Below are 12,240 nucleotides of genomic sequence, written 5' to 3' on the forward strand. Positions count from 1 at the left end.
AAAGGAAGTCATAGGGAGAAGGGAGCAGGCTTATGTTCTGCTGCCCTGGAGACTAGGACGCGGAACAATGGTTTCAAACTGCGGGAAAGGAGAGTCTACCTGAACATTAGGAAGAACTTCCTAATTGTGAGAGCTGTTCAGCAGTGGAACTCTCTGCCCCAGAGTGTGGTAGAGGCTCCATCTTTGGAAGCTTTTAAACAGGGGCTGGATGGCCTTCTGTCTGGAGTGCTTGAATGCAATTTTCCTGCTTCTTGGCAGGGGGTTGGACTGGATGGCTAATGAGGTTTCTTCCAACTGTATAATTCTGATTCTATACGCGAATTGAGACTATACTGCAAGTCGCTTCTGGTGTGAGAGAATTGGCTGTCTGCAAGGATGTTGCCCAGGGGACACTCGGCCGGGATGCCCAACCTTGGGCCAGGGTAGTAGAAGAAGGCCATTCCTTCTCCGCAGGTGTGGATGGATGCGCCCACACAGAGCGCTGTGCGCCACCCAGGCCGCCAGGGGGCGCTGCCGCATGAAGCCGCCTAGGCCCCGCTCTCTTGCTTTCTCGCGACGTCGCAGCCCCCGTGACCCTTCCGTGAGGGACGGAACCCCGAGGAAGAAGAGGAGGAGGGCCAGAGGGGCGCTTCCTCCGCCGCCGCCGCGATGTGGCTGGGCCCCGAGGAGGTGCTGCTGGCCAACGCGCTGTGGGTCACGGAGCGGGCCAACCCCTTCTTCCTACTCCAGCGGCGGAGGGGCCACGGAAAGGGGGGAGGCCTCACCGGTGAGTGGAAAGGAGGGAGGGAGAGCGGCCTAGGCGCCAGGCAGGCCTCCCCCCGCCCGCCTGCCCTTGCCCTCCTTCCCTTGCCCTCCTTCCCCTGCTCTGGCTTGGAAAGGGGCCTGCGGGGGAAGGCAGACTAACCCACAAGAACTGCTTTGAACTGGAACACCTGAGTCCACACTGCCATTTATCTCAGTTCAAATGTGGAGTTTTATTCAGCTGTGTGGAAGGGCCTAAGAAATCCCCTTTGAAAGGCATGGGGCCTCTGCAGGTGGAGAATGCCCCCAAATTGGCCCCTGGCTGGGACAGTTAGCAGGCATGGGCCAACTTGGGCCCTCCAGGTGTTTTGGACTTCAGCTCCCACAATTCCTAACAGCCAGAGGGGCCAAGTTGGCCCGTGCCTGGTCTGCACTGTGGAATGCATGCCCTCTGATTCTGCATCAAATTCGCCTCAGGCTGAATCTTTAAGGTATATATGATAGCTCATTCTGTGCGCACAGTGGGCCCATGGTATCCACTAGGATAGGGTTTGGGCCCAGGGCCCAACACCTGCAGACACTCAAGACCTTGTCCCTTACATAAAATAGCAATCGCTAAGTTTGCTGTTTGTAATTCTTCTGAGAACCTTCAAGCTGTGGATGGTTTTAAACAATTGATTTTAAACTGGAGATACCTGCTGTAAGTGTTTATGTATATTTATAGTTTATTTTATGTTCCGGAATTGAATGTTTGCCATATATATGTTGTGCACCGCCCTGAGTCCCTTTCAGGGTGAGAAGGGCGGAATATAAAAGCTTTAAATAAAAAATAAATAAAGACCATGAAGGCATCTCTCTGGATATGGAGGACTGACAGTATGCACAGATATAGGTGTTTCCTAAGTAAAATTTAAAAAGCTTCACATTTCAGAGAGGATAGCGACTAATGCAGAGAGTGTGCATATTCCATACACACACATACACACACACGCTCCTGCCCAGATAATACATTTTTCTGAGTCAGTTGCCATTGTTAATTTTGTACAAAGTACAACTCCTCCCTCTCCCAATAGATATAATCTTAGCCCTCCGACAAGGAGAGATGGCCAAGCTTCATTAATGAGGTCCCCTAGACCTCTGGAAGTGTCATACCTCTTTGTTCATTTTGGATAATAGCTGAGGTAAAACACATATTTCTGGAAAGGTGTTTTGCCAATCTCCAGAAATATAGAGCAAGGATTCTGCAAAACAAATGGTCAACAAAGTTTTTTTTTCTTATCTACTTTTCAGTTATTAATTTGTATACTCAAACTTAGTAACTCAGGTCATGTCTCATTGTTATTAAACAGCTAGCCATCTCAAACCAAGGGGTTGGATTCAGTTTGAAAGTTTGTCTGTATATAGACAGAAGCCAGATTTTTAAAATTGCACATATCTTGAGGCTCTGCAAAAATCACATAAATTCAACAGTTTAAGTTTAAAGGAAGTATTGCAAGATGCAGATGTAAACAGTGGCTAATCTCCTAGACACAGGGTTGTAAATTGCTATCATATCGTAGCTCACCTGTGAGGAAGATAAATATTGACTTTGTCTGTCAAACAGTCTGTATTTATTTATACAAGACCACGTTCCCAGCAGAAGGCCCAACATTGATCAGGACTGTTTAGCACATGTTGGCACTATAGACAGGTGTGTGTGGTTCTGACAGTAGATAGCGCAAGTAAGCAGCAGATAATAAACAAATACAAGGTCCTGACTTTTTCCAGCTTATTCCTATAGAAATGAACATTTTTCTCCCTGTATCTCTTCTTTCACTGAAGTGTAACAATAAAACTTAAGTATGGATTTGGTTGTTCAAATATAATTGTACATTTTTCTTTGTTGAATGCTGAAGAGACTGTAATTTTGCGCTTCTTTTTACATTATATTCAGAGCAGCACATAACAAAGCACACATATATCCAAATATAAAAGAACAATTATTTAATTGCAAATAATCAACATAATATCAACATCTATATTGATATGCACCTATAAAGTTTGGTTCTTTTCTTGTATTATATATTGACAGAGAGAGCGGGTTTCATGATGTTTAGCGGCTGTATTTCCCCCTCCCACTCTATCCCTGCTGTGCATAGCTCTATGGTGCAGAAAGGTTCAAGAATATCCTCCTGCATCATAGAGTCTGACCTCCTCTATTCCAGAACACAAGAAAAGTCAAAGGTAAGGAGCAACTGGTGCCTTTGAGGCAGTTTGTGTTGCTATTTGGTTCAACAAATTCAGGAGCAGCAGATAGGAGAAACTGGGGGCCCTTTCACACAGCTCTATATCACATAATATCAAGGCAGAAAATCCCACAATATCTGCTTTGAACTGGGTTATCTGAGTCCACACTCAGATAACCCAGTTCAAAGCAGATATTGTGGGATTTTCTGTCTTGATATTCTGGGATATAGGGCTGTGTGGAAGGGCTACAGAAAAGAGGGCTACAATGGCCACATATGGGACATGAGTTGTCCACTCCAATGCAAATAGAGACTAGTAAGTTTACTTAACATTTCATATGTGTGATACAGCCAAACAGATGGAAACGTGTGGTTTTCTTTCAAAAGAGCCCATTTTTCATGTCCTTTGCCTGCAGCTGGTTGTGATATTTTTGGATTGGAAGGAAGATTCTATCAGGTTGAGTTTGTTATGCCAGAGTGGCTCAGGGGAATTGAGAAGCTGTACCTGCCAAGTGTCCACGTCTACACAGTGGTTCAGGGCTAAAGGTAAAGTCATAATATGGAAAGACAGGCCAAGCCAGGAGCACTCAGTCAGTAATCTATGCAATAAAAAACAAACTGACCTTATGGTAATAAATAGATGTTATGATAAATCGTTTGTATGCAAGCTCTTGCCTCAGGTTGTGTTTAAGGAGTTCAGTAACAGTCCCTGTTCACATCATATCACCTTTAAAGTAAATATTCTTAAACTGATGTAGTTTATTAATATAATAATATCTTGATGCTCTCTTTTGAGAAAATGTTTCAATTAATATCATTCTCATCAGTTAAAATATAAAGTTGTTCCTGAGGAATATGCTATTTTTCTCTCCCTTTCTGTTTTCATTATTCTAGTTAATGTTATGTAATATTTTACTAAGATATATCTTGTTTTAAATAGTAACATCGATCACTGGTGGCAAGTAGCACAAGTCCTTCCCTTTTTGCATTGATCATAATATTATGTGAAACTTTTATCATGCAAGCAGTCCTCAACTTTCATGGGGGTTAGGAGAGCAAGATCCCCACAAAAGTGGGGGAGGGGGGCACAGATCTTTAACTTACAAACAGACCTAGTTTCTGCAAACATCTCTTTTCGTGTATGTGCCCTTCTCCTGCCATTAAGGTGGGCAAATGTGCAGGATGGCAGTGGAAATGGGAGGTTGCAAGAGACTTAGGCTTAATATAGATTTCCAAGAGCAGCAGGCAGAACTTACTCTAGGCAAGGCTCACAGTCCCAGATCTATGTTACCCTTCTCAAGATTGCTTTCTAAAATTATAGCAAAGAAATACTTTGAGGACGTCTAATGATCATGGCAGGTACAGAAATATATATTAGTTTCATTGTACCAGAATGAAATTGCTGGTGAAATGGGTATCATGATACCTCCTCAATAAGAGTATTCTTTGAATAAAAACCAGTCCCTTCTATGAATCAGCACGGGCTTTAAGATCTACCGTGGAGTCCCTCCTCTCGGTCACACCTCCGTCTCAAGTGCAGTTGGTGGGAACGAGAGAGAGAGAGGGCCTTCTCAGTGGTGGCCCCCCGGTTTTGGAATGCCTTCCTAAGGGAGATCAGACTAGCCCTCACCCTCTAAACCTTCCACACACAATTAAAGACGTGGCTTTTCCCGATAAGCCTTTGACCATGTTTAGACTCTCTAATAATATATATGAGGACCTTTAGATTCTTTATTAGCACTTTATATTGAATACTGCTGTTTTATCTACTGCAATTGCTGTATTTTATTGTTTTTACTAGGAGGTACTGTGAATTTATGAGGTGTTGATTGTTTATTGTCTGTTTGTATGTTTTGTTTTGCACTTGTTGTATTTTGCATGTCATACTTTGAGTGTTTTGTGAGCCGCCCCGAATCTCTCTAGGAGATTTTGGCAGGATATAAATAAAAGATTATTATTTTACTGACACAAAAACAAGTATGTCACAGCAAATGAGATATATATTACAAAATTACAAGTCGAACACTTCCCAAGTGTCTAGGATTGTGTGAGATTATTATTGTTGTTATTGTTATTACTCAGTCATTTATGGCATTATCCTGAACTACCTGTAAATCAGTTGCAGAATATTTTGACATATACTCTTGCTAAGACTTTATGTCACACTATTCTTTTGTGGATTCCACATGCTCTTAGAAAATATCACATGAATATTATGCCAGTGGTAAAAACTGATTCAGGCATCACTGGCAGCATCTCTCAAATGGTATGCCAGGGAATGCTGAATCATAGTGTTCCTGATAGCATGATCACATTTGGCCCTATATATGTCTTAATACCAGCTCCCTTTTAAGCATGAACAGGTTTTTTTAAAAAGTGTGAATATATGGTCTAGACCAGGGGTCCTCAAACTTTTTAAACAGAGGTCCAGATCACAGTCCCTCAAACTGTTGGAGGGCCAGATTATAGTTTGAATAAAACATGAATAAATTCCTATGCACACTGCACATACCTTATTTGTAGTGCAAAAACCATTTAAAAACAATACAATAATTAAAACCAACAATTTAAAAAACATAAATTTATTAGTATTTCAATGGGAAGTGTGGGCCTGCTTTTGGCTGATGAGATAGGATTGTTGTTGTTGTGTGCTTTCAAGTCATTTCAGACTTAGGTTGACCCTGAGTGAGGGCTGGGTAAATGACCTTGGAGGGCCATATCCGGCCCCCAGGCCTTAGTTTGAGGAACCCTGGTCTAAACCAACTAGAAATGAAAAGGAATAAAACAGTTCTATGACTGCTTGTCCCTCCCCTTGACTGAATGGCAGCTAAACGGAATTTTCTGATAGCAGCTCAGGCTGTGGATTTAATGGTTCCCAGGAATAAAAGTTCCAGTTTTTTATTAATGCATCCTCCACAAAGAATGCTTTTCTGGTTTCATGTGTTGGTTGAATCTGATACATGGAACACATCTTTAAGAGGGTATTTATCGTAAACTCAATGGATACATAAGAGAAATTGTTGCCTGTAGTGCCAGTTGGAAAAGGACTGAAATCAGCATAGCCCCCTTTTCAAGTTCTGTTGATAACTGTAAGCTTCAGTATAATAATTACTGCATCATAGGAAGCTGCCTTGCATGGAGTCAAATCATCGGTTCTAATCATATTTTCCTCACTGATGATTTTCCAAGGTTTCACACTGAGTTATTTCCTTGGAGATATCATGAATTCAGCCTGTGATCTTCTGTATGCTAAACACCTATTCAACCACTGAGTTATAGCTTCTCCTTACAAGTGATAATATTATCTGTAATGTATTACTTTGAGGACCAACAGTGGTCTTTTTGGGGGGATAATATAATTATTGGTAAGTTTCATTTTTTATATTTTAAAGCATCTTTTAAATAACTGAAGGATTAAACAGGTAGTAATGAGTTATTAATGTGCCACTCTTCAAAATAATGAGTAAAAACAAATAATAATAATAATAATAATAATAATCAGAAATGAAACAATGCCTGGTTATTAGGCCTTCTAATCATTGATTGGATATTATGATCAAGCAATATTAAAAAGGATTTGTATCCCCAGAGATTCAATCTTTGTACTGTACAATTGAAATATGGTCAAATATCTAGTATTAATCATTAAGAAGTAAAATAAATAGGTTTGAGTGGATAATGGGAATGTACTTTTTTTAAAAAAATCTAAATTGTACACTGGTTTTTACATGGTAGAAAGAAGGATTGACTTACTTTGTGATGTTAGTCTGCTAAATGTTGTTATCATACTCTGTGTTTTTGATAGCCTGTTTCAGGAAACAAAGATTATTCGTTTTAGTGGTTAGATTATTTATGAAGCTTTTCAACAAATAAGGCTTGGTGCTTCCATTTCCTCTCAGTGTGTCCAGTATTTGGTATTATGAAGTAGGTGACTTTGATTTTCTATGGTTTGTTTGAAAAACCATTTCACAAGTTCTGTTGCAAATGTAACACTAGCTTGCTTTTGCCAGTTCACTTGCTTTCATAACTGGAATAGGGAAAGAGTATCACCTTTTACTTGCTTCAACAGCAAAATGTCTACAGAAGATTTCAGTCTTCACTTCATGCATGATCTTTTCCTGTATTGGGGAGACTGGTGTAGTTGTTTATTTTGTCACTAGAATGCCATATTTACAAGCTATGCAAATCTCACAACCAATAGCAGTAGCATGTTTTGTTTGAGTAACAGATTAGACTGAAATACTATCATTTATATTTACATATGAGAGGTAGTCACCTCTCTGCTTTTTCTCTTTTTCACACAGATAACATTCTTTCTGTTTTACTCTTGTCTTTGTCTTCTTAGGGCTGCTTGTGGGAACCCTGGATGTTGTTTTGGACTCCAGTGCTAGAGTTGCTCCTTACAGGATTTTGCACCAGACACAAGATTCTCAAATCTATTGGGCAGTAGCATGTGGTAAGTACTATTATAATCTCCCAAGCATTCCTTAAAAGGAAATTGCTAGTATGTTTACTGTCTCTTCCACCACATCCTCAGGTTGCTTTTTTTTTTTTTTTTTTTAAACCAATGCAGGGCAAAGGTAGGTGTTTGAGGGACCTGTAGGCTACGTGGACAATAAAAAGGGTGGGGGCAACTGGAAGTGGCTAAACTGTTTTTTTTAAAAGAAGTGTTATTTTAATGTTAAGCCATTGGGAGTCTCCTGTGCATGGAATCCTTTTTTTGAAGTTGTCTAGGAGAGAAAGTTGAATTTTATTATTATGTTAATAGATGGTCCCTGGGAGTATGAATGGCTGTGCAGCACAGCAAAGATAGAGGTGGGGGAGATATGAGTGGCCCTTCAGACATCTTTTGCCCCCCCTTAATTTAGGGCTTTGGGTGGGGGCTACTGTCTTATAACCCAGTTTTAAGAAGGGATATATTATATACTTGTAGAGCTATTATATTCATAGTTCTAATCTATGATTTCATAATCAGATGAGGCATCAAAAAGCTGATACTGGTAGATTAAAAAAAATTAATATACAAATTTCTTTATAACAGAAAAAACATCTATCCATCATATGAGTTGGATAATTTGATGTATTTGGTCATTCCCTCCAATGCTATCAGGTTCTCAGCTGAAATCTTCAACCAGCAAATCCTCAAAACTTTGCTAAATAGGGACAGAAAGGACTGAATATTGTAAAGTCAGTGTTAAAAGAATACACAGACTGATAGCAGTCAAATTTGTATAAAGTGGAGATAGAGGCAAATAGCTGGGAGAGAGTATAAATGTGTAGAGTGTTTTGAAAAATATATGGACAAGAACATTGAAGAGTACTCCTAATGAAATAGTCCAAAATTATTCTGAAAAAAGGTATGAAAACAGTTCTGTACTTCAGTGATGCTTGTTTTCAAAGCTGGTGCTATTCTCTGGATGTTTCCCAATTTCTTCTTAGGTTCCAACCGTAAGGAAATCACAAAACACTGGGAATGGCTTGAGAATAACTTGCTCCAGACTCTTGCCATCTTTGACAATGATGAAGACATCACTACCTTTGTCAAGGGCAAGATACACGTAAGAAGCACCTGCTCTTTAACCGGCATCAACCTTTAACCACAATGAGGAGACACTCTTAAGAACTACACAATTTGATTCTCCATAGGACACTCCATATGGAACAAATGCTTGCAGCGTGTGCTGTGTCCACTGTAGAGCCAATTATTTAGCATCTTTATTTTATATCTGAACCAATAAAAGAGACAGGCTAGTTTAACATTCTGCCATGTGACTCAAAGTCAACAATATGTCTGAGCCAAAGTTCAATTTAAACAGATTTCTCACAGGCTCCTGTGTTCTTGTTTCTTTTGAAATACACTGTTGCTTTGTTCCTTTTCCTGGAGGTATGTTACTCTTTGCAATTGCTGTTGTGTTCCTTCACTTCTTGTCCGGCTTTATTTATAGTAAGGATTACTTGAAATATATATGCACACAGTCCATGGAACAACACAAACCATTAAAATGCAAAGGAGAGGAACATGGTTTTGCTGCCATGTGTGGTCTTGGTTATTAATAATATTACTGGCAATATTCAGTCGGTCCACAAGCAACATACACAACCACATTTCACTCACTGAATGCAGGGTGAGTGAATGTGCTGTCAGATCGGCTACTTTACAGAATATTGCACATTAAATTCTTGGAATTTGCAGTCTACCCTCACCAGAAAAGGATCCGAGGTGATGAGCTGCATTTAGCACAGTGTAACAAAACCATTCTGTGAAAAACTTTTAGGTTTTCATAGTTCACTCTCTTTTTCTCTCTGCATAGGGCATCATTGCTGAAGAAAATAAAAATCAACAACCTCAAGGGGAAGAAGATCCTGGTAAATTTAAGGAAGCAGAACTGAAAATGCGAAAACAATTTGGAATGCCTGAAGTAGAGAAACTAGTTAATTACTACTCCTGCAGCTACTGGAAGGGACGTGTCCCCAGGCAAGGCTGGCTGTATCTGACTGTAAACCATCTCTGTTTCTATTCCTTCCTCCTAGGCAAAGAAGGTAAGCTGTCCATCTGCTAAATGTTTCATTGTTATTGTCATCATCTTTATTTCTCCCCTGCCTTTCTCTCCATATGGACTCAAGGCAGCTAACAAAGGCCAATAAAATTTAAAAACAAGGCAAACACAAATATGGAAAAACAATTAAATATTTATGTCATTAATACAAAGTTAAAAATCAGTTGAGATACAATAAAATTAAGTTACATTTTAAACTAAGTACCCCCCCCCCCAAAAAAAATCACCCACAACATTCCCAGCACCATGTCCTTCTTCATCTCCCATTTATTTGTCTAGCACAGGGTTTCTCATATGTTCTTAGTCTTCTCGCTCTTGGCTCCAGGCATTATGACCATTGGTGAGGGATTTTAGCCATTTTATTCCAATAAACATCTGGAGATACAAGATAGGGGAACAATGGCCTAACACTCTGCTGATAGATGGGAATTATAATTTGTTTGCAGCATATTGAGTAGTAAACATAGATTTATGATTAACATCCATATTGACTTATTATGCAAATAGGACCTAGGGGACAAACATGCTTTCTTGATCTGTTCATGATTTCTTACCAGTAGTGATGCAATCAGGGGTAATGCATTTGTATTGTCCTCAATACTACTGAAGCAGCATTCATAAAATAATTTTCAGGGTTTTCTTCCCAGTCTGTTTTTTTTTTCCTTTCTGAGATGTTTGTTGAGTCAGACTGTAATTAGGGGAAAAAATGGGTAGTTAGGAAAGGGTTTTGAGCTCTTGTTCCTTTGAAATGTCTGATAGTAAATAGCGGCTGGGTTTGTTTGGTTCCCCAGTGACCTTAATAATCCAGTGGGTGGATGTAACACAGCTGGAGAAGAATGCCACCCTTCTGTTCCCGGAATGCATCAAAGTGAGTACCAGGGACAGCGAGCTCTACTTTTCCATGTTTCTCAACATCAACGAGACCTTCAAGTTAATGGAACAACTGGCTAACATTGCCATGAGGCAACTATTTGACAGCAAAGGGTTCACAGAGGACATGTTGCTTCCCAAGCCCAGCAAGCCTCTTAAGAATATCTCAGCACTCAAAAGGTATATCTCCTTTTCTCCCTCTCTCTTTCCAGTTTTTGAAGGAAACCAAATGAAACTAAAAGAAATTGTATATTTCATGTAATATTTATCTATAGCTTTGCCTTAAAATATTCTTTTTCTGTCAGATTAATTAATACTTCACAAAGCTATAGATAAATATTACACGATTGTATTTGTCTAGCACAGGTTTATACTCACCATGAGGACAGAGTATTTGGAGTTACCTTAGCTATGTATTCTTTTCTTCTTCTTTTTTTTGTTTAAACCATACAGAACCCATTCTACTTTTATTCAGTGAAATGTTAATTTATTGTCTTACGTTTAAGCTGCAAAATCACTCATAGTTGCACAGCTCCTGGGAGAGAAGGGCAGGTGGATTTGTGGTGTCGTGTGCACTAGTCAGGCAATGTGAGAACATTTGCTTCTTCAGCAGATTTGCAAAATTGTCTCCCTTGAGTTCAGTCTTGAAAAAGAATGCAAACATCTGGCCACAGTATGGTTTGTACAATTCCAGAGTGATATAGAAAGTCCTGTTCTTAGTGATCTATATGGTGATTATTAAAACTTTTCCTTCCCACTTGTTTAATCCTTTCATTCTCACATCTTTCCGTAGATACTTTTCCAGTCAAATTAGATGGAACTTTGGTCTTTGTCAGAAATTCTGATAAACTATTCAGTGATGTAGTGTTATTGGTTCATTGCCTATGATCCTAGAATTAAGACTTAATAACTGGCTTTCTCAACTGGCTTTGACAAAAAAAAAACCCCTTATTTTTCAACATTCAAGGCTACATCGAAAACTATAAACCTTACAATTGCCATATCTGTTGGACAGGTACCTGTGATTTCACTCAACAATGCCCCCAAAAGAATGCTACCTCTAGGCATTTTCCAGTTCCTCCAGTGCAATTCTGTGGTACACTTCAACTGGAAGTTGAACATAGATTTACACTGGATGACCTAGAAATGCTAGAGTAATTCTATGGTATGCTTCCACTGTAGGATTCACTTTTATCTATAGTTTTACATTTACATGGTAAGTCTAGGAATGTATCCCTTGTGATTGTGTGGATTATTTTGTAGATTTACTTATGATGTGTGCCAGCCAGACATCACGTGTAAAAATATCTATAGTTAAGGAAAGGCGAAATGTGTGTGAGAAAAGGGTAGTTCCAGGTACAGTTGATCAGCAGAAAGCTATTCCTAACTGTGAGTACTGTTCAGCAGTGGAGCTGAGTGTGGTGGAGGCTCTTTTTGGAGGCTTTTAAACAGAGGCTGGATGGCCATCTGTCAGGGGTGCTTTGAATGCAGTTTTACTGCTTGGCAGGGGGTTGGACTGGATGGTCCATAAGGTCTCTTCCAACTCAATGATTCTATGATTCTAAAGCGTTCTTTCTCCTCTGAAGTGCCCATTGAATGGGATTGTCATTTTCTACAGAGATCTGGATGCACGAGCCAAAAATGAGTGGTACCGAGCTACATTTCGCCTGCCTAAGGATGAACGTCTTGATGGACACACAGATTGTACTTTGTGGACCCCATTCAATAAAATCCATATCTTGGGCCAGATGTTTGTTTCCAACAACTATATCTGTTTTGCAAGCAAGACAGAGGAAGCTTGCCATCTTATAATACCACTCAGGGAGGTAAGAGTCTTGGTTGCCACT

The 12,240-nt window shown here is 39.7% G+C and overlaps 1 protein-coding gene across 2 annotated transcripts in view; it reads left to right on the forward strand.

Moving 5' to 3' along the window:
• Positions 1 to 556: 556 nt before the first annotated feature.
• TBC1D9B (TBC1 domain family member 9B) overlaps positions 557 to 12,240 on the forward strand; it is a 39,391-nt gene continuing 27,707 nt past the window's right edge. The window contains exons 1-6 of one of the 2 annotated variants that reach the window (XM_060765419.2): positions 557 to 766; positions 7,312 to 7,422; positions 8,406 to 8,524; positions 9,278 to 9,506; positions 10,315 to 10,573; positions 12,012 to 12,219. In XM_060765419.2, the coding sequence (XP_060621402.2) occupies positions 649 to 766; positions 7,312 to 7,422; positions 8,406 to 8,524; positions 9,278 to 9,506; positions 10,315 to 10,573; positions 12,012 to 12,219 (1,044 nt within the window). In that variant the 5' untranslated portion in view covers positions 557 to 648. The remainder of the gene's footprint in view (positions 767 to 7,311; positions 7,423 to 8,405; positions 8,525 to 9,277; positions 9,507 to 10,314; positions 10,574 to 12,011; positions 12,220 to 12,240) is intronic. The other variant, XM_067463674.1, reaches the window with a different exon arrangement.

The sequence above is a fragment of the Anolis sagrei genome, chromosome 2, assembly GCF_037176765.1.
Source record: "Anolis sagrei isolate rAnoSag1 chromosome 2, rAnoSag1.mat, whole genome shotgun sequence".
Taxonomy (NCBI): domain Eukaryota; kingdom Metazoa; phylum Chordata; class Lepidosauria; order Squamata; family Dactyloidae; genus Anolis; species Anolis sagrei.